Source organism: Phalacrocorax aristotelis, chromosome 6, assembly GCF_949628215.1.
Source record: "Phalacrocorax aristotelis chromosome 6, bGulAri2.1, whole genome shotgun sequence".
NCBI lineage: Eukaryota > Metazoa > Chordata > Aves > Suliformes > Phalacrocoracidae > Phalacrocorax > Phalacrocorax aristotelis.
This window is the reverse complement of record NC_134281.1, coordinates 33740349-33760528: the sequence shown is the minus strand read 5'-3', so window position 1 is coordinate 33760528 and position 20180 is coordinate 33740349. Positions and strand designations below refer to the sequence as shown.

Below are 20180 nucleotides of genomic sequence, written 5' to 3'. Positions count from 1 at the left end.
TCCTCCCAGAAATATTGCAAGTCGCTAACAAATTCCTAAGACAAACCAGCACAGGTCATGTTGTCACTTGCCCTGAAGTCATGCTCCTTCGTACAGTCACTATGCCTTTCTTGATTTTATAGATGGCCTAATAGCCCCCGATGGAGCGGTGAGTCCGGATTTCTTCAGTGATTACCATCTTCAGAATGGAGACCTTGTTGGGCAGCATCCCTTCTCTAGCAGGTAAATTACTCTTTGTGAAGAACATGTATAATCCAACAATGGCTATTCAAGATTCTTTATAGGGCTTAATTTGTGTTGCTCAACAGTTGCCCTCACTTCAGTGTAAAACATTCCTACTGCTAAAGCAGTTCTAGTTTGTCTTCTGAATCACATTTCTTTCAGCATATTAACCTTCGCATTGTAATAACATTGTAGCTTTCCAAAAGCTGTAGAATAGAAAAGTAAAACTAGAACACACAACGAACTGCATGTTATAATTACTCAAATACTATTTGGACATTGTTGGGAAATATCTAAAGAGAGGCTTGAGACGCTGATTACCTAGAAGACTTTTGTTTTCAATGTTCTTAAATTGTTAAAGATGAGTTTCTCAGCTGCCAGAACTATTTCTGTGGGTTTGGTTTTTTGCCTTTTTTCCCTTAACCTAAGTCTTCCCAAGGTATCCTCAGTTAGATTACTGATGGCACTTGCTTTCAAAACTTGCTAGATGAGCAAAAGATGTCTCCCAAAAGTTAAGCTGACATTTCTCTGAATTCCCGCTCTGGTCAATGACCTTTCCTCTGAATGTTAGCAAGCTGTTCTAGTTTGAATTTCTGAGTAGACTTCTCCCACGAGTTCAAAAAAGAAAAGACTCATTTCAAAGAAAGAAATCTTCATAGATGCTGTAGCATTTAGGAAATGCCTTTTATAGAGCAGGAATTACATGCACTCATTAGCAGGAAATATTTTAGACACTTTACAGTCAAGGTACAGAATTCACTCTAACAGGATGCTATCTGGACATGGCCAGCTCTGTGGTTGAGTTGTTTCTTTCCGAAAGAGGAATGTTATTTTCACCACTTAAAACTTTAGTCACTGTTTGTAAAAAATGATTAACTACCAATATGTACAGCTGAAGCAAAAAAGACTTTTCTCCCTTACTTTGGCTTCTTGTAGTTGTTGAAGGGCAGTAGGTGGTTACATTTGTTTGTTTATTCTACCTGTGATGCACCAGAAAGCTGAACATTCAGCAAGGGTGTGGAATGGTGGTAACATTTTTAAGGAAAAAATTAAAATGCTTAGATTAGTAAAAAAGGTAGGACTTAAGAGATGGATCCTTTTGAAAAAAGGAAGTGTTTATACTCAGTAAGGATCAACTTCAGACTAGCGTGTAACCCTTTGTATGGAACCTATGTTTGGGAAGGGGATACTGGCACTGATTGTTTCCAAATGTGCAACCTTCATTTCAGAGCATGCAGATGATAAAGAAACCGAGGGAAGTATGAGCTGTGTGCTACTCTTGGAGTCTTACTATGTGACTTACCATTTTCATCTTTAAAATAGACACATAACCCAGGAGATCAGATTTCTGTATTAACCAGAATGTTGTATGGGTATGTGGTCCCAACAGTCTTCACGCCCCCCTGGAGGTGGGGGGAAAGGTGTGTATGATGAAATTTGCAGACTTCTTTGTTTCCAGTAAACTCTAGATATAGCCCCAGTCAAGATGCTCTTGTTTTCCCAGAAAGCTTTCAGCTGGGAGAAAAAAAAATAATCTTGAGTGTCCTTGGGTAAAAGTTAAGGTCACTCAACCTCAAATTTCAGTCCCTTATGAGGGAGCTACCTTAGTAAGCTGCTTTTTAATCTGATTGTATTCCAACTAAAATGAGTAGCAAAATACATCTGGTGTATACCTTATTAAATTAAGTATTTGTAGACTTTTCTTGTAATGTCTCAAGGCATTTTGGAGGCTCACCTCAAGAAAGAAAACATTAAAACTGCAGTTTGGCTAATGACAAACTTGGTAGTTGCCTGTTGATGATAGCCTCTGTAAATATTCAGATTTCTCATTAGAATTCTGTTTTCTAGGAAGACTTTTTTCAATATGATTACTCCATGGATTTATCCGCAGTCCAGACACACAGTCTAATTGGAAACAGTGTGGACTGCTGCAAATGTTCTGTCCTATTTGTAACAAAGCAGGACTGAATTGTTTGATAGAATAGATATTGGCAGTCAAACGGCGAATCCTAGTTTTCAGATGTGTGTCGTTATCGTTTTGAACTTCTTGGCGCCAGAAGCCAGGATTTCCTGATGCTTAGAGGTAATGTAAAATGCATTAGTGCTCCAAGGCATGAGCCATGGAATTGCCAGTCCCATGAGTTTGGAGATTCAGACCCTCCCTTCCCCAAATTTGAATTGGTGTTGGAAGGTAAAACCATACGTGCTAGAGAACCTAATTAAAAATAATAGCAACAAGTCAAGGCTCTTTATGTGTTATATAGTGTACATTTCATCCATACCAAAACATAATTCTAGGGTATTTTTATGCTTATAGTTTAAAGCTAACAAGAACCTTATGTTAAGGATTTATTTTTAACCAGTTCCAGCTTTTAATAAATCAAGATTTTTGTTATAAAAATGGCTCATTTTTCTATTATTAATATTTGAATGTGGTTTTAGAAACTTTTTAAAGAAAGCTGAATTATGATTTGCATAGACAACTAGCAAGTCAGTTATTAAACATTTTTTGTGAGTTCAAGGAGAAACGGCCTGATAATGAGTAGATGCATATTTCTGGTCTTTTCATTTATTATACTTTTTCATTTGTTATACATTTATTTGTTGTGCCTGTGTCTTCTGGTCTTGGCCTCTTATATTAGACTTCTTAATTCTGTAATAAAATGGTTGTTTGCTAAGCAACGCGGTGAGTTCTGAAGGAGCCTTTTCTGTCATTTAAGACCACCCTGTGAAATTTTGAGGTAGGTGACAACCATGAGCTGACTTCATGCTACTTAACTTTGAATAATCTAATCTTTTGTTCTCCTTTCTGCATTCCTGCAAGGAAGACTTAGGATTATGTTAGCTGTTTAATTTCTCTGAGGTTATTTTCTATCCCTGCAATGTGCTCAGAGTAGATCAGGACTTCCCCTTGCCTCCAGGACAGCCTAACAGGTCAGCCAGGAAGATTCACCCTTTTAGTGCCTGCGTGCCACTGAGAAGCTGAGCTAGTGTTGAATAGTGTTGGTGTCCCCAGTGCCCTACCAGGGCTTAAGTGTGTTCTGATTGCCAACCTCATTTTTGGGGGCCAAAGAAATGGGTCCATGAGGAGGGGTTTTCAAGGACCACAATGAAACTCAAGTCACCTTGAAGATTTTCCTTGTAAGCAATATTTAATACTACCTGTGCAAAAGAGCTCAGCTCACAGCAGCTGCTGTATATCAGATTGTTATGCCAGTTATACTGCAATGACCATATAGTGAAAACCACATGCTTCCTTGGTTGTAGGATGCTAGTTCTAGCAGATGTCCAGAGCAGCCTCTGCCATTGCAGTTCCACCATGTTACATTCAGGAAAATTCAGGGAATTGGAGCAGCAGCTGTATCCAGATGTGCAATTGATGAAGTGGTTGACTTTCCTGTTAACCCAGCAGGGATATCACAGCCATCTCCTGGAGAGTCCTTGTCCCAGGAGACACTGGACCTACATACTTAGACCTGCTGCACAGTCTTAGGCAGGTAGGGAAGCCCTTTTTTGAAGTCAAGAGTAAAACAGGAATTTAAAGAAGTTAAGGTATTTATAGGCACCTGTGCTCCTTGGGTTAGCACATAGGGGGATATTTTTCCCCCCATAATTTTTTAAGAGGGAAGCACAAAGTAATAATATTAGCAGTAAGAACATCTACAGAATTGGCAAATTAGGTGGAGTGTCTTAGGGGCTGCATTTTTTTAAAGACATTGCCTTCCCTTCACAGGGTTTCTTGGACTTTCCTTTGAAACCTAGAGCACTGACTACTGTCAAGAGTTGAGAATGATGCCTTGTATGGTTGGTTCTGGCATCAGGATGTACAGAACAACTTTGAAGGGAATTGTAAAAGTATCTAGCCCTAAATTCAGTTTGTAGATTTGCTTGCATGCTTGCTATTCTGGACACATCTTGAAGCAAGCAGGGCTAATTGATGTTTCTGGTACTTGTCAGCCTAAAGAGAAGCAGCACATAAGCGAAGACCTGGAAAGTTGGCTTTTTTCTAATACTGCCACCCTCACTTTAGGGGCCCAAGGCATTGTAAGAAATAGAAATGCTTTGTTTCTGGTAATCTAGCTTGTGTGTTTTGCAGCTTTAGTTTACAGCACTTATTTCTGTACTATATTCTTAGTGGAGTTGTACTGTTGTGTATGGTGCCTATAAATAGAATGATTTCAGAATATAATGTACACAGAAGCAGTGATAAAATACATAAACAGCATCTCTTGTTTTCCTCAAAGGTTTGGAGCAGAATGCAACAGATCATAAGGTATGTTTTCCATTCAGCAGAAAATACATGGCTGAGGAAGTTGTTCTGACAGCTTGTATCCAGGTTTTTTTCATTGGCTAGGAAAAGATTTTTGTGATTAGATTACAAGCTTTGAATCATCTTACTGTCTTTCAGAAGCAGCTGGGCATTAGGCAGAGATTTGAAATTTTCATCTGTTATTAAAATCTGTATTCAAGGCTCCTGGTTCTGATAACTCTTAATATAGAGTGAAAGTTTTATGATTGTAGCAAACAAAAATCCCTCACCTTTAGCTAATGTGATGACAGCTTAGTGTCTGAGCTGCAAGGGAGAAAGACCAGCTGAAAGACATCTTCAAGAATCTATAGTCATTTATCAAATTTTAAGCACCTTCTAGAGACTAATTACTTTCTTAAGAAGCAAAGATAATAGTGATGGCAAAGTATTTTATAATAGAGATCAACAGTATTTTTCTTACCTGTTGGGGAAGAGACCACTCTCTAACCTTTCCCAGCTCTAACTAGATAATGGTACAAACTTTAAGTGCAAAAGCCTATCTTTTGTTAATATCTTCACCAGAGTTCCCAAATCCTTTCTGTGTAGCTTTAGACAGATTAATAGTTAGGAGTGCTGGAGCTAGCCAAAATGTTTTTCTTACTTCCCGAGGAAGTTTTCTCCAGTACAGAATCCTTTAACCTCATTGTAAAATGTAGCAGAGCTGCAATTGCAGAATCTTCATTTTTGCTAAGACAAGGCCTTTCCATGTGTGCGCTGTTCCCAGCGCATGCGTTCGCATCTCCTCTCAACAGAGATCTGATTGAAGCTTCTTCAGGAAGCAGTGAGGTTTGGCACGTCAGACAAAACCAGTTTTATGGGGTGACTGTCTGTCTCTGTCCTTGGTGGAACAACTTTCCTCTTGCCTGGATTTACAACCTAAAAGTGTAGCTGTGTTTCTTCTTCTTGCTGTGGCAGGTCATTGTGATGTTTTGTGAGCTAAGTATATGGAGCCAGGGCCTTGCAGGCTGCTCTGCGTTGGCTTCAGTTAAGCTGTGTCTGTGTCTGTTGTTGGCAAGCACAGGCATGCGTAACCAAGCTGTTGTGTCTTGAGCTGACAGAAACTGCAGTGATGTGGGCTTCAGTAACTTAATACATGGTCGTAGGTCCTGGTGGAAGCACAAGGAAGACTGTTACTGTGACTTAGTTTATCCCTAGCTAAGCTACCCACATGTAATGTCTGCATGTGCTAAAACTCCACATTGAATGGCAATAGTCATATCCATAGGCTTTTTTGCTTGGGTACCCTGATGAAAATCAGATGTGAATTTTCATGAGGGAAAGACTTAAGTATGCAGCCTTCCATTCCTGTTGACTCCTGCAATGTGGTGTGAGCTCCCAGTCGTGAGTCACAGCTGAATAGCTCCAGGTCAGGTACAGGAACTGCATCGGGTGCTAGCAAATGCTCACTTTGTGAATGTTTATCAAAACATTTTTAAATGGTTGTACCTTTAACTTATATGCTACATCAACACTTACAGCTGTCTTCCATATAGATCCTCATCTTCAGTTAGATTTGCTAAAAGCAGTCACATGTTGTACTTCTCAAGCATTGAAGTTAGGATTTTGTCTCTTTCTTGCTTTAGTTTCCAAGCCCTGCAGGACATATTGCTGATAGAAAGAACATTCTTCCTAAGGAAAGGACTGAAGGAGTTGGTGACCCTGCCATGGAGTATTTCGCACCCATGTTGTATATTGAGTAATGTGCACAGTTTATTTAGAAGTTTGAATGTTCCCTTCCTGGCCTTTCAGTAGCTAAGTGCCATCTTGCAGGCTATGTCTGATGGTGAAAAACTAATACATTAGTAGACAGCGAAAGTGAGCTGCCTCAGGCAACCCTTTACAGCCATCAGTGGCAGAAAAAACTTTGTTTCATGGTTCTTGGAAAGATTAACTTAGATAAAAAACATGTTCTCATGTGGGGTCTGTGCAACAGAAGAATTGGAAGTACCCACATCTCTCTCTCATCATCATTTGAATAGAGGCAGTAATGCTTTCCTGTCTTAGAGGTGGACATATAGTGAGTATAAAATCTTTTAATTAATAAAAAGAAAAGCTAAGAGAGTGCAAATTATTACAATATGATTCTACTTTCAAACATTTACCATAGTCATATTTCTCACAGTCCCGTGCATTAATTTTTCTTTTCCATACTTAAACTGTATTTTAAAAATGGAACCAAACACTTTTGCCTTTGCACTGTGTTCAGCAGAGTTGTACTCAGCTTCTACCATTTGGACACTATTTAATTTGCATTTCCCAAGAGAATCAAATTAGATTTTATTAGTAAATTGGGCCTATAACCTTGTAGGCAGGTTTTATTAGTTTATCACACATCAGTATTAGCAAATTGTAAATCCCACTGAAACGAATTTGAAAAGGCCTTAAAGAGAAGCCCAGAACCAATGAAGTTTCTGGAGACAAATAAGGGGGGGTTTTGGTTGTTTTGGGTTTTTTGGTGTTTTTTTTTAATCCCACAAAAACATTGTTAGTGGTAGCAGAGTCATAGCTTGTTTTTATCATATTCTGTTGTCCTAACTGCCTACATGTTAAGTTTTAAAAAGCTGAACTGAATATGGTCAGGAGGACTTCACTGAATTCCTGATATGGCTCTATATGGCTTGACCTAACAGAGCTAAAGCACACTTCTCATGTGGACAATACAGCATTTACTGACCATTCATGTGAAAGAGGTAAGTTTCTTTTTGTTCATCAGTGGCTGTTCAGGTAGTACATGTGCCTGGAATGAGAATCTTGCATCTAGACGATAGTTATAAGGAAGCAGGAACTGCTGCCTTTTGGAGGGGTTTGATCCACAGTCTGAGACAAGCTTATTGAAAGACTTGATTTCTTCAGAGCCTGGATTATGGCCTAAATAAAAATTCAGTGTATAGTTGTTTTCCTTCAGTACTTAAATCTGGGAGTGGTGCTTCCAGAACATGCATGCTTCATCTCTAAGCTTTTGAATGAAAGTTTGAATTTCTTCATGTCTAGTTTGTAATAATTTGTTTCTGCACTACTACTAAACTAGAGCTTTCTTTTTCCTGTTTTTTTAGGTAGTGGGTCATATTCCCTGCTAGCTGTCAACTTATCAGTGTTTTCATACTGTCTTCTCAAAGCCACATTTAGAAATTAAATACTGCAACCTGATCATATCATCAGTTTAGGTGTCACTAATATGCATTTGACCAAATTATGCTGTGATGTGGACAGGTTTTTTAGCATTTCTGAAGACCAGGAGTTTAATTATTCAAGGGGAAGAAGATTTTTCTCTGACCCATATTAATCAGTGAGATTTTCCCAGTGTTTGGGTATCCGTGCATACTGTACTACGAAAGGATTAGGGCCCAGCACTGCCTGTAATTTGGGAAAATCCCGGTGAGGACTATATTCTTCATATCTAGTATTCTATATACAGCAACTTTTTTGTGTGCTTGAGTGCTTATTATTATTATTATGTTCTTAGACACTATCAGGAGAAGCTTCCAAGCAGCTTTCCTCATATCCCCCAGCATTAAGATGATGTCCACAGTGCAACACACAGTCCTTGCCCCAAAGAGCTGGTAGTCAAGACAGGCAGGGAGCCAAAGGCAAGGAGAAGTGAAGTTACTCATCCGAAGTCAGGTGCCAGAGCCTGGAGTAGAGCAGTGCTCTCCCAACTGCTCTCGCAGTGCCCCAGCGACAGGACCACACCACCTCTCCCCAAGGTGTGTGGTCTGTAATCATGAAGGATCACATTGCACTTGTTTCATTTACTATAAGAGCTGTTTAACTGCTCTGAACAGTTACATTAATATGCTAAGAGATGAAATAGCTTGCTTGGGAATATTTTAAAGGTGCCATTTTTTCAGCAAGTTGCAGATGCCATTTGGGAAGACAGTGAGCATTGAGGTTTTAATGCATTTCAGCTCTTTTGGAATATAGGATACTTGAGCCTCTTTCACTTGCAGTCACTTCTTTTTATATTTTTTAGTTGCTTTTTTACTGTATTCCACCTGCAGTTGGCCTCATTTAACTGACGTGGTTTAGGTGTCTATTAAGAATTTTAAAAGAATACCAAAATGCTGTAGCAGTTAGCTCAAGTCCTTTGGAATGTCTTACCAAAAAAATCCCCCAAACCTGTGTCCGTCTCTTCTGAAATGTAACGTTAATTAATTCCCACGTTCTGTCTGCTGCTCTTAGTCCCTCCAGATGTGCTACTAGGAGTAGACTGGCTCCCTGGTTACAAGCCATCTGGGCTCTGTAAACTGATTTGCACTTATATTAAACAATAAGTGAACAGAATGCGGAAGAGTTATTAAAGCAAATGTACATTGCTTATAAATCTCAAAGTAAAATATTAAAACATAGTAAACGGGAATGGAATGTGCAAATGAAGACCTGCTTGTTTTTAATGAGTTTAGCTGTGACCTTCTCGATTTCAACCAAAAGAAAAGAATTTTATTTTTCTCTTAAAAAAAAAAAAAAAATAGAAACTATAAAACTGCTTACAGAAGTATCTGAGACAAAAACAAGGAAATATAATGTTCTAAACTTGACTGGTCCAAACCACTCAAGCTGCTGTGACAGCTCATAAAACTGAGAGTAGTTTTTAACTGGACTCTGTTTTACATTGCCAGAGTGAATTTTCCTTGCAGGAAGTAGCCAGAAGGTTTATTTAGTTTCCAGACTGCTGCTTTGATCTTTCCATTCTGTCACTTCTCAGGTTACATAGCCCTTTTTCACTGCAGTAAATCTGCAACAGTTAATGAGAATAAAATTTCCTCCTTCTCACTGATCACATGCTGTTAAATGCCAAACCACAGCCAGCAGCATATTTGCAGAATTCAGCTGCACTGTACAAAAACAGCACAATCAGTTTAATCTTGTTGTTTCTGTAATTCATTTTATTGAGCTTTCCTTTTTCAAGTGACCTATTTTATCAAGACAAGTGGTTGCAAGGCCAGACCTGGAAGAAAGATTTAAAACTGTAATAAAGTGAAGGGTGTTTTGTATGCTACGTATAAGCATGCTCACAGGATTCAAAATTAAACCTATAATGAATAGTTTTTAAAAGTCCCATGTATCAATAGGATATTTCTTATGGTTACTATCTGAACTGAACATGTGCTGTGAACAACAAGTCTTTAGTATAAAAATTAATGTAACGCATAATTTCTTTGCCAAATAGTTAAAATTGTTTTGATTCTAAAATTTCTCAATCTGTGCTTATCAGCTTCAGCTATTCAAGAATGATGACTGAACCACCCTTCTCTCTTCCTTCTGAAAAAGTTGTTTGTTTGTTTTTTTTAAATGTCATGGTTTTAACCTCTCTAAATTACAAGGTTTTTTTATTTGCCTTCTGGGGTTTGAGCTTTTTAAGTTTTATTTTTTTTCCAAGACTCCCTGCCCAACCTTTGGCCTGGAAACATTTTAATTTTTTATTCATTTAATTGAAATTGAAATTCTTGCATAATAATGCTACTCTGAGGTAGGGATCTCCAAGAAAATGCTCCACATCTGTATTTGTATCTGGCTTGTTCCCTAATATATCCAGTGTTAGCCCTAAGAAAGCAAGCAGTGAGAGACACTGAGATTTACTTCCTCCTTAGTTTACAGTAAAATCACGACTGATTTGGGATAGATTTTGACAAGATTTCACTAGGGCCCTGTGTTGATCTATCAAAGTGATTGAAATCTGGACACTCAGCTATGGTGGTAAAAAAATTTAAAGTTTATTCATCAGTTATAACACTCCAACTGCATTTGCTGTGTGCGCTCTGGTGAACACTGCAAATCCCCTAGTAATGTTAACTTTCAGAAAAGACTTTGAAAGCTTTTATTGGCTGCAGCTGTAAGTCAAAGCAGAACAGATTTTTTTGACTCTCCCTCCCTCATTCCCTCTAGCATCTGGATTATCATCCACACTGAGTTGCCTGGTTCTTGGTGCTGAGCCCTGGAGACAGCACGACTCAGCCAGTAACCTGTTGGCACAGCTTTTCTGGGTATTTGTGCACAAGAGGGAACTTTTCCCCTCTATTTTTATTGAAGCAGAGAGCTGAGTGGCAGTTCTTGGGCTTGAGGAGCTTATATAAATATGGAAAGGAATAATTCTTCAGCTACAAGTGCTTCACTGCAGGGCACTGAAAACTTGCATTTCCACTTGGGCTGTTTATCTCAGAGTACATTTTCACAGTGACCCTGCTCTTTAATCTAGCACAGAAAGTAAGAAATGCTTCCTGTCTGGAAACGGACAGGCTAGTCAGAAGCCTGTGGAAGGCAGGGACCAGATCCTGAGCTGATCTAGTCAGTGATGCCAGTCACATCTATGAAGTTGCCACTTCAGGATCTTACTCTGCTCGGGCTGTTGGGTGAAGCTTCTGTACCCAGCATAACACTGACATTGCTGGAGCTCAGTAAGAGATGCTTGAAGCCTTCCCAAGCCAGACAAATTACTAGTTATATTACTAAGGCAGTGTACTCATCAGTTTATGGAGTTGCCACAATACTTTGGACTGCAAGGAGAGAGGGGGAGCGAAGGACATCATCTTTACTTTTTATTGTCTGTTCCTCAGGGCTTTTTAATTTTAGTTCTTAATTAATTTTTAAGAAAGTGATGTATCTAATCAGTGAGTTTGGCCAGTTGTTGAGCCAGAAGCACAGGAGATGTTTCTGTCAGGCTTATCATGGAAAGTCAGAACTCTTGGTTTCCATTCCAGCTCTGACTGTGCACTTGACCTTTTAACAAATCCTGTGCAGAATAGCTGAGAAACTCCCTCCCGCGTGGTAGAGCTGTGAGCCTGGGCAAGGGAATGCTGGTGAAGTTGTCCCGATGCCCTTCAAAGAAACACGACAGCTACATGAAACAACTTGAGTTCTGGAGTTGCTATTTTGTCTGCTGGCTGTATTCTTGGTTGTTGCCTTTCTAGCAGATCAGAAATACTCTTTTCTTTTTTTTTCCTTCTTTGAGTGGTGTTACAGAATAAGCAAGTCTTCTCTATCTACAGTCTAATCTGAGTCTTCTCATCACTGCAGTTTGTCACTTGATGTCTTTAATGTTTGGGGTGTTTCTTCTCTCAATACTCCATCTGGGAAACTGAGGTCATGGAGAAAAGGAGCAATTTGCCCAGGATTGCACAGCAGGTAATTGACAGAGCAAGAAACTGAGCCCAAGTCCCAGGCTGCTTTCACAGAGCTGGGATGGCAAGCTCTATGGCTTTCAAGCAAGGCTCTTACTGAATTTGGCTAAGCAAGGTCATTTGTTTTTACTTCAGTGCTTTCTTACTATCCAGTTGGGAAATATAGATTTCTTTTTTTTTAAACACTGCCTCCCCACCAGTGAATTTTGGCATGCTTATTGGCTGGTGCATAGCTGGAGCCTGACACAGAAGACACAGTGCTCATTTCTCCACAATTGTCAGTTTTGCATTTGCTTATAATTAAATGGCAGAAACAGCAGTATTGTGCTGAGATACAACTGGGCACCAAGTCCAGAAGCAACTGGAAACTTTAAGTCATTAAGTGCACTGAAGAAAGCTGGACCACATGGAAGGAGAGAGACACGATCATTTCCATAAAAGCTGTATCACAATGCACAAGGGAGCTAAAGTATTATTGCTCAGGTTCATTCTGACATTTTCTATTCTTTGAGCAGTATTACTATTTAAATTACTATTTAAGGAACATCAATTTTCAGCGCTAATGTAGAGATGGACTTGGTATTTGATGCAGTGCCCACAGTCACAGTCCCTGCCACAACTCTCTTCCCACTCCCAATAGAAAGCATGGGGGGGTGGGAAAAAGCTTCACAGATAAGGGAGAAAAAAGTTGGGGCCACGAGAGGTAGAATTTGAGAGATTTGTGGTTTATAGTTTAACGTCATTGCCAGTAGTGGGAGAATCTACAGTTACAGGATATTATATAAAGAAACATTGTTTTGTTGAAGGCTTCTCAGTTGTATGCTGTTTCTCCATAACCCACGGTTTGTGCTCTTACTCTGAAGGACAGAGAATTTATGGTCGGTGAAGCAAAGCCAGAGATAGCTGGCATGTAGAAGTAAATAGGATCATCTTAATCACTAGACTCTAAGCAAGGGGAGAAAAACCAACCAGCTTTATGCCACTTCCTGGTGCCTTCCACTCTTTCATGACTGGTGTTATGAAAATGGTATTCCATCCAGTGTTGAGCTGCCTGGGTACCAGCAGAATGGCCAGAGAGTCCATGGGTTTCACAGGCTTTGAGCCTTGGTTAAAGTGTGGTGGTTAGCTGGTACTTGCAAAGGATTAGCTACCTATTTCTTACCTGTAGGTCACTTAAGAAGCTGGAGGCCTGTGTTTGTTCTGTGGAATTAAAAACATTTCCCACCCCCTGTGCTTGGATGCATACTGTGCCTCAATCCTTACTGTACAATGGGTCAAGGCCTGGATGCCCTCAGCTCCTCCTGCCTTTTGTACCCTGGTCTCTGTGCAGAGGAACCTCACTGAGGGGCAGAGCTGCAGCATTCACTAACCAGTCTCCTCATCTGGCTAGCAGGACTGCAGCCTCTGCTGCATCCCATAGATGATTATACTGCCCTGCACTGCCATCGTTGTCTTTGACCTGCAGTCCAGTACCTTTCATCAACACTTGAAAAAAAGCCACTGAGAGGAGGAGGAAAAAATATGGACTTTGCTGCTAGCACACTCCTGTGTCTCTTGTTGGCAAGGTTAAACAATAAACTGCATCTCAGTTGTACAGGTTATAATGCTGTCTTTGTCTCAAGACTAGAGAATGGTGCACTATTTCTATGGCTTAGGTACCTCCTGAGGGAAAAATACAGCCTTCAGTATTCATCTGAACATAGCTTGTTTTGTCTGTTACATGTAGGAACTTGATAGAGCATTATAGTTTACAGGGGCTTATGGCATGGAACTTTATAAGGCATTATAGGATGGTAACTGTACTGTAGGTTATCAACAGTGCTGTCACACACAAGTAGATTCACAGAAGGGAAACATTAGGACTTCGAGGATGCGCTGCATGAAATTCTGAATGCCTGCCTCGGATGAGGTGGGGGATGTTTGTAGAGTGAAGACTGTTTTTTAGAAACAGTAATATATTAAGTGTGTTAGGGTGTATTAGGTGTATAAAGGGAGAAGGTACAGAGGAAGTAGAGGGGTTGCTATGAACTGTACTGCTGTCGGGCTTCTGAAGGGTGCTCAAAAACCTCCTTGTTCAAGCCCCATTCTCTGATATTCAAGGAGTTTTGCAAAGCTGCAGGCGTGATCAGTGGCAGCAAGATAAAGGTGCCTTGGGTGTAAACAGGGGCTGCATATTTATGCCCGCAAATAAACCCTCTTGGCAGCTCACCTGAGCACGTGGAGAACTTTTGAGTGTGATTCCTTCTTTAAGGAGTTGGTAGAGTTGCTGATGAGTTGGGAAGTAGTGTTTGCTTGGTCTTACGAAGGTCAGAGGACCTAGTGAATTATAAATTTGTAGGTGGGGTTGTTTGGGTTTTTTTAGTAAAATAGATACTGTTTTAATAAAACTATAAAACTTATATCCACAGAGCGTAGCTGAGAACCTCTCAGACTTGAGGCTGGTATAAACCTTGTTGCTGCAGAATGAAGAGGGAGGATTGACAGGGTTTTAGAACAGGTTTAGGATGAAAAGAAATGTAGCAGAAATTGTGGCTGTGGTGGAAGCACTGCACGTGTTTAGCTTGGCTTTCATTTTCAGTGGGCAGTGTTTTCAGGATGCTTTAATTTTGGGCTTCCAGCCATGAAACTGATAAGCTGAAAAGGCTGAAATTTGGGCCCTAAAGCCTGCAAGCTTCTAAACTTGTATTTCACCCTCTGAGGTGAAGAGACTTTTCCTGGGCCACCTTCACCTGCACAGGCAGTCACTTTTACAGTACAGTCTGGTACAATTCTTGCCATACTGCTTCACGCCTCTTTCATGAGTGTGCAGGCGTGTTTCCCAAGCGGTGTTTCTTGCTGGGATCACTCTGAGATCCGTGCATCCCATCCTACCGGGGATTTCCAGTTGAACTTCAAGGGGTTAGTTTTGACCAAGAAGTTCCCCGGTGACCTGGGACTTGCCTTTCTGAGGCCCTGCTTATGCTGGTGGAGTTAGTACCTGTTTTAGAGCAGCTTGTCAGCACCAGTGCTAGTAACAGTGTGAACTCTAGCGTGGACAGGCTCAGGTGTCTATCGCATCAGGAAAATGTAAAGCAGCCTTGCTCCGTGGTCAGTCTGCACCCAGGTGCTAATTACCCCAGCTCAGACTAAGCTCAAGAGCAGAGGTACCTGAACAGGAACCCCAGCAGAGGGTCGCTGGCAGAGCGCTCCCTGTCTGAGGCTGCCAAGTCTTCCAGACATACCACAAAGCCTATCTGGTCTCTGAGGCACTGGGTGCAGGAGGGAGTTAAGGAAAGTAAGTATTTTGTGGACACAGTGGGATGCTGGCTGGCATTTCCTGCTGTGAGGGGGGACGTGACTGGTCTTTACATTTTAAATTATGTCAGGGCACCCAGGATCCTAGATGGGTATATTAATTTGGATGTCATGAATCAGAGTAAGTATCAATAAGCAGAGCTGTTAAGAAATCTCTCCTCACTCATGCACATCAGGAACGTTTTCCTCTTCGGCATGTGTTCTTCAGTTCCCCAGCAGTACAAGCAAATTGGAAAGTTCAGCTGTCATTTGGGGAAGGTCATAGATCACACTAGCAGCCTGGGTAATCCAAGAAGTTTTAAGTATCATAGCATTTAGTTTAAAGTGAAATTTGCTCTGACAGGGGCTGGCAGACCAATAGGAAAAAGAAATATTTGTGCTTGGAGAAGTGCATGTGTAGAGACCGCGAGTATAACTGATGGCTGGAAGTGATTTCAGTCTAAAAAAAACAAATCATTAAGAGAGTGCATAGGGGTAAAATACACAGTTCATATTTTAAAGGGTCTCAAAGTGAACCAGCAACTGAGGTTAGCAGTACATAGTAATTAGCTGTGCTGTTCACTGTTTAACTCCATCAGTTCCAGGCGTGGTGGTAAACTTTGCACAGGAAAACAGTTGTGCTTTGATGACAGGGTTAGTAAGCACCGATCTCTTGTGTGCATGCATGCAATTTTGTGAGATAAAACTGCCTTCACCTGCAGGTGAAGGCAATGGCAAAAGTAATTTATTGGAGCAGTTGGTTGTGGTGGTGTTATCTGAATCTGCTACACAACTGCAGGGGTTGCATGCACTTCTGCTAGGTACCCAGTTGAACAGGCTGGCTAATGAGAGCAAAAAAGACCAATTTGGGGATGAGTAGTGTTGTGTCAATGGCATAATGATATGTCCCTAAGTTTTTTGGGAAGAGAGGCTGATGCTTGGTCTGCTGTGCACTGAGTTTCCCTGTAGATGCTGTATAAGTAAGGCCAACAACATGTTTTTCCTAGGAGCAAGTTTTGAAGTTGCTGGTATAAATCTAAGAACACATGGTACAAATCACGGTCTCGGGAGGGAAATATTGTTACCCAACAAGTGTTTACAGCCAAAAAGCTACCATCTTTCCTGGCTCTGCCCTTCTGCTGTTCTTGGCAGAAGTGGCAAGGATTCATCAGGACTTGGTTTTTAAGCCCGTCTCCACCTCTGTAGGTTAGGCTTGCAGAGTCATTGCTCTTGGCCTGCCAGCCTCATGAGTAAGCCAGACTTCAGTCTCCAGATGCGTGTTTGCTGTTTGGTGGCCCTACCCCTCCATTACCTCCTGGGTTCAATAGCCTTTCCCTCAACTAAGAGGACAAGCTTTTTGCTATAGGCTGCCAGCACAAACAATCCAACATAGGCAAAGCTGGTACGTTTCAAGAGCACTAACATGTGAAAATGAAGCCAACTTTTTTTTGAAGCATGGACAAGCCTTCATTTACTTAAGAGAAATATTTAGATAGGAGAGAGTGATGATTTGATCAAGGTGTTTTAATGCGATTTCTGTTCCTTTCTTTTTTTTTTTAACTGTCTGAAGCAGTTATCAGCTGATCCATCTCTTCCAGTTTTCTTCAGGACACTAACATATGTCTAAACCATTTGGAAATAACTGATACTCCTCAAAGTTTAAACTCTAGGGATCTTTACCTAATTACTTACACATTTATAAAAAAAAACCTATTTGCTGAGAATGTGATTGAAACCATATTTCCCCTGCTCTTATTATCAATTTAAATACATTTAAGAGTTCTTTGAATAAGGATTACTGAACGGGAACCAGCAGGGAAAGTGCTGCCTGCAGCGATGGAGACCCATTGCCACCTCGTGGCTCGGTGTCATTATTACACTTCACCCCACAAAAACCCAATGTTGTTTTAGTTTGGTAGTATATGATGGAGTGACCAAAACAAGTTCTTGAAGCTCTGCAACACCAAGAGAAGCTACACTTACATTTAAGAAGAAAGTCCTGCTTTAGGACATGGCTCAGGCTGCTGTATTTGTTGTGTGTCTCTCTGCCACAGGAGACCTGAGGATGGCTACTGTTGTCTCCCCTGTGAGCCAAGGCACGGCCCCTACTAGCTTGAATCACAGCCCACTCGCTCACCTGCAACCTCTTCCCGGAATGAAGTTTTCAGTAGTTAGCAGAAGTGCAAAGAGCTCCTATTCTACCATAGTAGTGATAAGAAAAACTTATCCACAACTAATGTTATAGTCACAGAAAAAAAAAACACTGACAGATAAACCCAGAAAAGCATTTTTTGTTAAAATATCTTTTAATTTCAAATCAACTGGAGATGATTTAAGGATCTTTGGAAGAAAATAATGGAATTCCTGCGTTTAAAGGTGGCTTTGAGGGGCCCAGCTTCTCTGCAGTGTTACACATGTGTGGCATCACTGGGAACTTGTAGTAGTACAACAAAACTGGACTCTGCACTTCCAGATTGCAGTACGCCTTCTTTTGGTATGTTATTAACTCCTTGTACTAACAGTACTGAAAGAACTCTTTTAACGAATCAGCATTGTTTCACAGTAGTTATTCAACTTGTTTCCTGAACTGCCAAACAAATTGGTCAGCTTCGTGCTAGGTCCTCGCTAGGTTGTTTGGAAAAGCTTTGTGGCCTGTATTCAGAAAGCTATACCATAACGGCAGCCCATGTGAGGTCTGTCTGTCTAATCCCTTTGCATACTGCAAGTCAGTAACAGTGGCAGAAGCAGGGACCATCCTCTGACTAAGGTGAGTGCAGGGTTTGGTGTTTCTGAAGATGAGAGTTAGATACAAACAGGATTTCTCTTAATCCCTTTTTCCAGGAGCCTTCTAAAGCTTCAAGCCCACTAATGAGAAAGCTGTTGTTTGCCAGGTACAAAGGAGGGACTTGGAGAGGGTGCCTCAGAGGTCACCAGCTGATTTTGTAATGCACTTGGAAAAGAGTAATAGGACTTTGGAGTGGATACAGGAAGGAATGGGTGGCCAGAGGTGGGTGTGGAACCAGAGGCATGTGTTCACGTAGCTTTGCACCACTACAGAGTACATTGCTCCTCCGCTTCTCCTTGCCGTGCTGAAGGGACTGATCAGCCTTTAAGGTCAGACTGATAACTCTGTGTACGAGTTATGAGCCAGGGTGTTGCCAATTCAAATACAGAGAGATGTGGAAATAGCAAAGCACTTCCAGGGCGCTGCATTTCTCAAGATACATCCAGGTGAAACAGTAATGTCTTTGCAGTTTGGCTTGTTGGCTGTGTCCCCTTCCTCTCAGAGGACAAATCTCAGCCTCAGACCTTCCACCTTCACGTGATTATCAGAACATCCCATGAGTGAACTAGCTTCCTGAGAAACCAGACACCAAGGATCCTTTTCCAGGACCTTGTGGAGGCACAATCCGAGGAAAGTATCTTTGCAAGGACAGAATGATGGACATGGTCCCCCGCCACTTCAGCTGAGCCCATTCAGTCCAACCAGTTCAGCAATTCCAGCCTTTTGCTGAGCGAGGGCCTGGAGCCCACCCATTGTACATCTACTGGATGGGTCATTCTTTCCCAGCCTTGACTGTTGCATAACCCATGTTCCATATATGTAATTGGCAGTAATGAGGTTCAGCTTTTCCCCACTCCAAAAGCACTTTGGTTCTTTGTTTTGACAGTCTTCAGAGGGAAGTTCAACTCCTTTCACTGCATCTTTAGTCAGACAATAAATCAGAATCCTTTTCCATTTATCCTTTTACTGAAGTGGAAGTTAAAAAGTGACATAACTATGAACAGGCAGTAATCCAGTATCTTAGGCAATGTTCATTTTTCCTCTACCTCCTGCACGAGAGTTATTCTTGAGCATGAAATATGTGCCACTTTTCCCTACGCAGTTCTTGTGCTTTGGTATCTAATTCATTGCTGTGGGACATTTTAGGTGTAAAAGATACTGTTTTAATTGAAAAATGAATAATTCTGTCTCGTTAGTGCATAGCCTTTTAGGATATGAAGAATTCTTTCTGCCATTTGGCTGTCAGTTTTGTATCGCACCAGAAACACTGTCCTTTACTGAACTATGTTGCTGTGCCAGATATTCTCTTTCTCATTTCTAGCTCATATTTTCCCAGGGGCTTCAGAAATGTACTGAAGGAAGGAAATCAGATTATTCAGATGTGCTGTGTAGGGCAGGGTTACCAGTGGGCTTGGCAAGAAGCATGCTTGAAGCCTTTCCTGAAAGACACGTTAACTTTAACGTACAGATCCGAGTCACAGAAGTGAAGTCCTTTGCCAGTAAATCCATAAAAGGATAGAAGAGACAACTTCTCTCTCTTCTTGGATTTCTATTTGACCTCAAAGCCCTTCCTTGACAGGACTTGTGTTGATTTCTCTGCAGCATTTATTTTCCCACCAAGGGAGGAGGAGACAGGACAGTGCTGGCTGGAAGGGGAAGATGGCTTGCAAAGTTGCCTCACAAAATTACCTCCATGGCAGGAAGAGCTTGCCACACCAGCACTAGTGCGCCTTCCCTACCATACAAAAACCTACAGTTTCTCTCTCCTCTTTTATTGCAGCATCGGAGTTGATGGATTTGGTCAATCACCAGGGGTCCCTGGCCGCCCAGCGACTGCTTACGGTTACCGCCCGGATGAACCTTACTACTACAGCTATGGAGCACGATAAAACAGCCCGCTCTGCAGTCCAGGATGCTGCCACCTGCCCTGGAGGAACTAGCGTGTGTGGGGCCAGCAGTATATCTACCCATTGGTAATGCATGGTTGTACCATGATGGATCCCTCGTTGTGTATCCTTTGGCATGTGTAGCTCCAGATAAACCTAGCCTTTCTGGGTCCAGTGTTTTAGTGACAGTGTTTATTCTTTGGTTGCTCTTTATCATTTTTGTACAGTATTTGCTCTGTGACTTAAAAGCAAGAATTGGAAAGCTACTGGACTGGAAAGTGTCATATTATGTATATTAAGCTACTAATTTAATTTCTATTAAATATAAAAACTAGTGTGGTCAGCAGTGGTGAATGTGTTTCTAACCAATGCTTTGTTTGTTTTACAAGGCACTTAAGAATGCTTTGTGTGAAGTGTGTTTAACATGGACTGTTTCCCTCTCACACTTAAGTAACAGGAACAGCTTTAAGCCCCAGCATCTCCTGGCACTGCCCTGACATGTAGTCCAGTCTTGGGTCTGAAGACTTTAATGATGGAAAGATGGCACAGATTCACTCCCCTGAGCTTCAAACATTTACAATCTAGTTTAA

General features: G+C 41.1%; 1 protein-coding gene across 2 annotated transcripts in view; it reads left to right on the top strand.

Annotated features, from left to right (window-relative positions):
* The window catches only part of KIFAP3 (kinesin associated protein 3), a 72186-nt gene extending 52255 nt beyond the window's left edge, over nucleotides 1-19931 (top strand). The window contains exons 19-21 of one of the 2 annotated variants that reach the window (XM_075097026.1): nucleotides 123-222; nucleotides 4467-4495; nucleotides 19485-19931. In XM_075097026.1, coding sequence (XP_074953127.1) covers nucleotides 123-222; nucleotides 4467-4494 — 128 coding nt within the window. In that variant the 3' untranslated portion in view covers nucleotide 4495; nucleotides 19485-19931. The remainder of the gene's footprint in view (nucleotides 1-122; nucleotides 223-4466; nucleotides 4496-19484) is intronic. The other variant, XM_075097025.1, reaches the window with a different exon arrangement.
* Nucleotides 19932-20180: the final 249 nt, after the last annotated feature.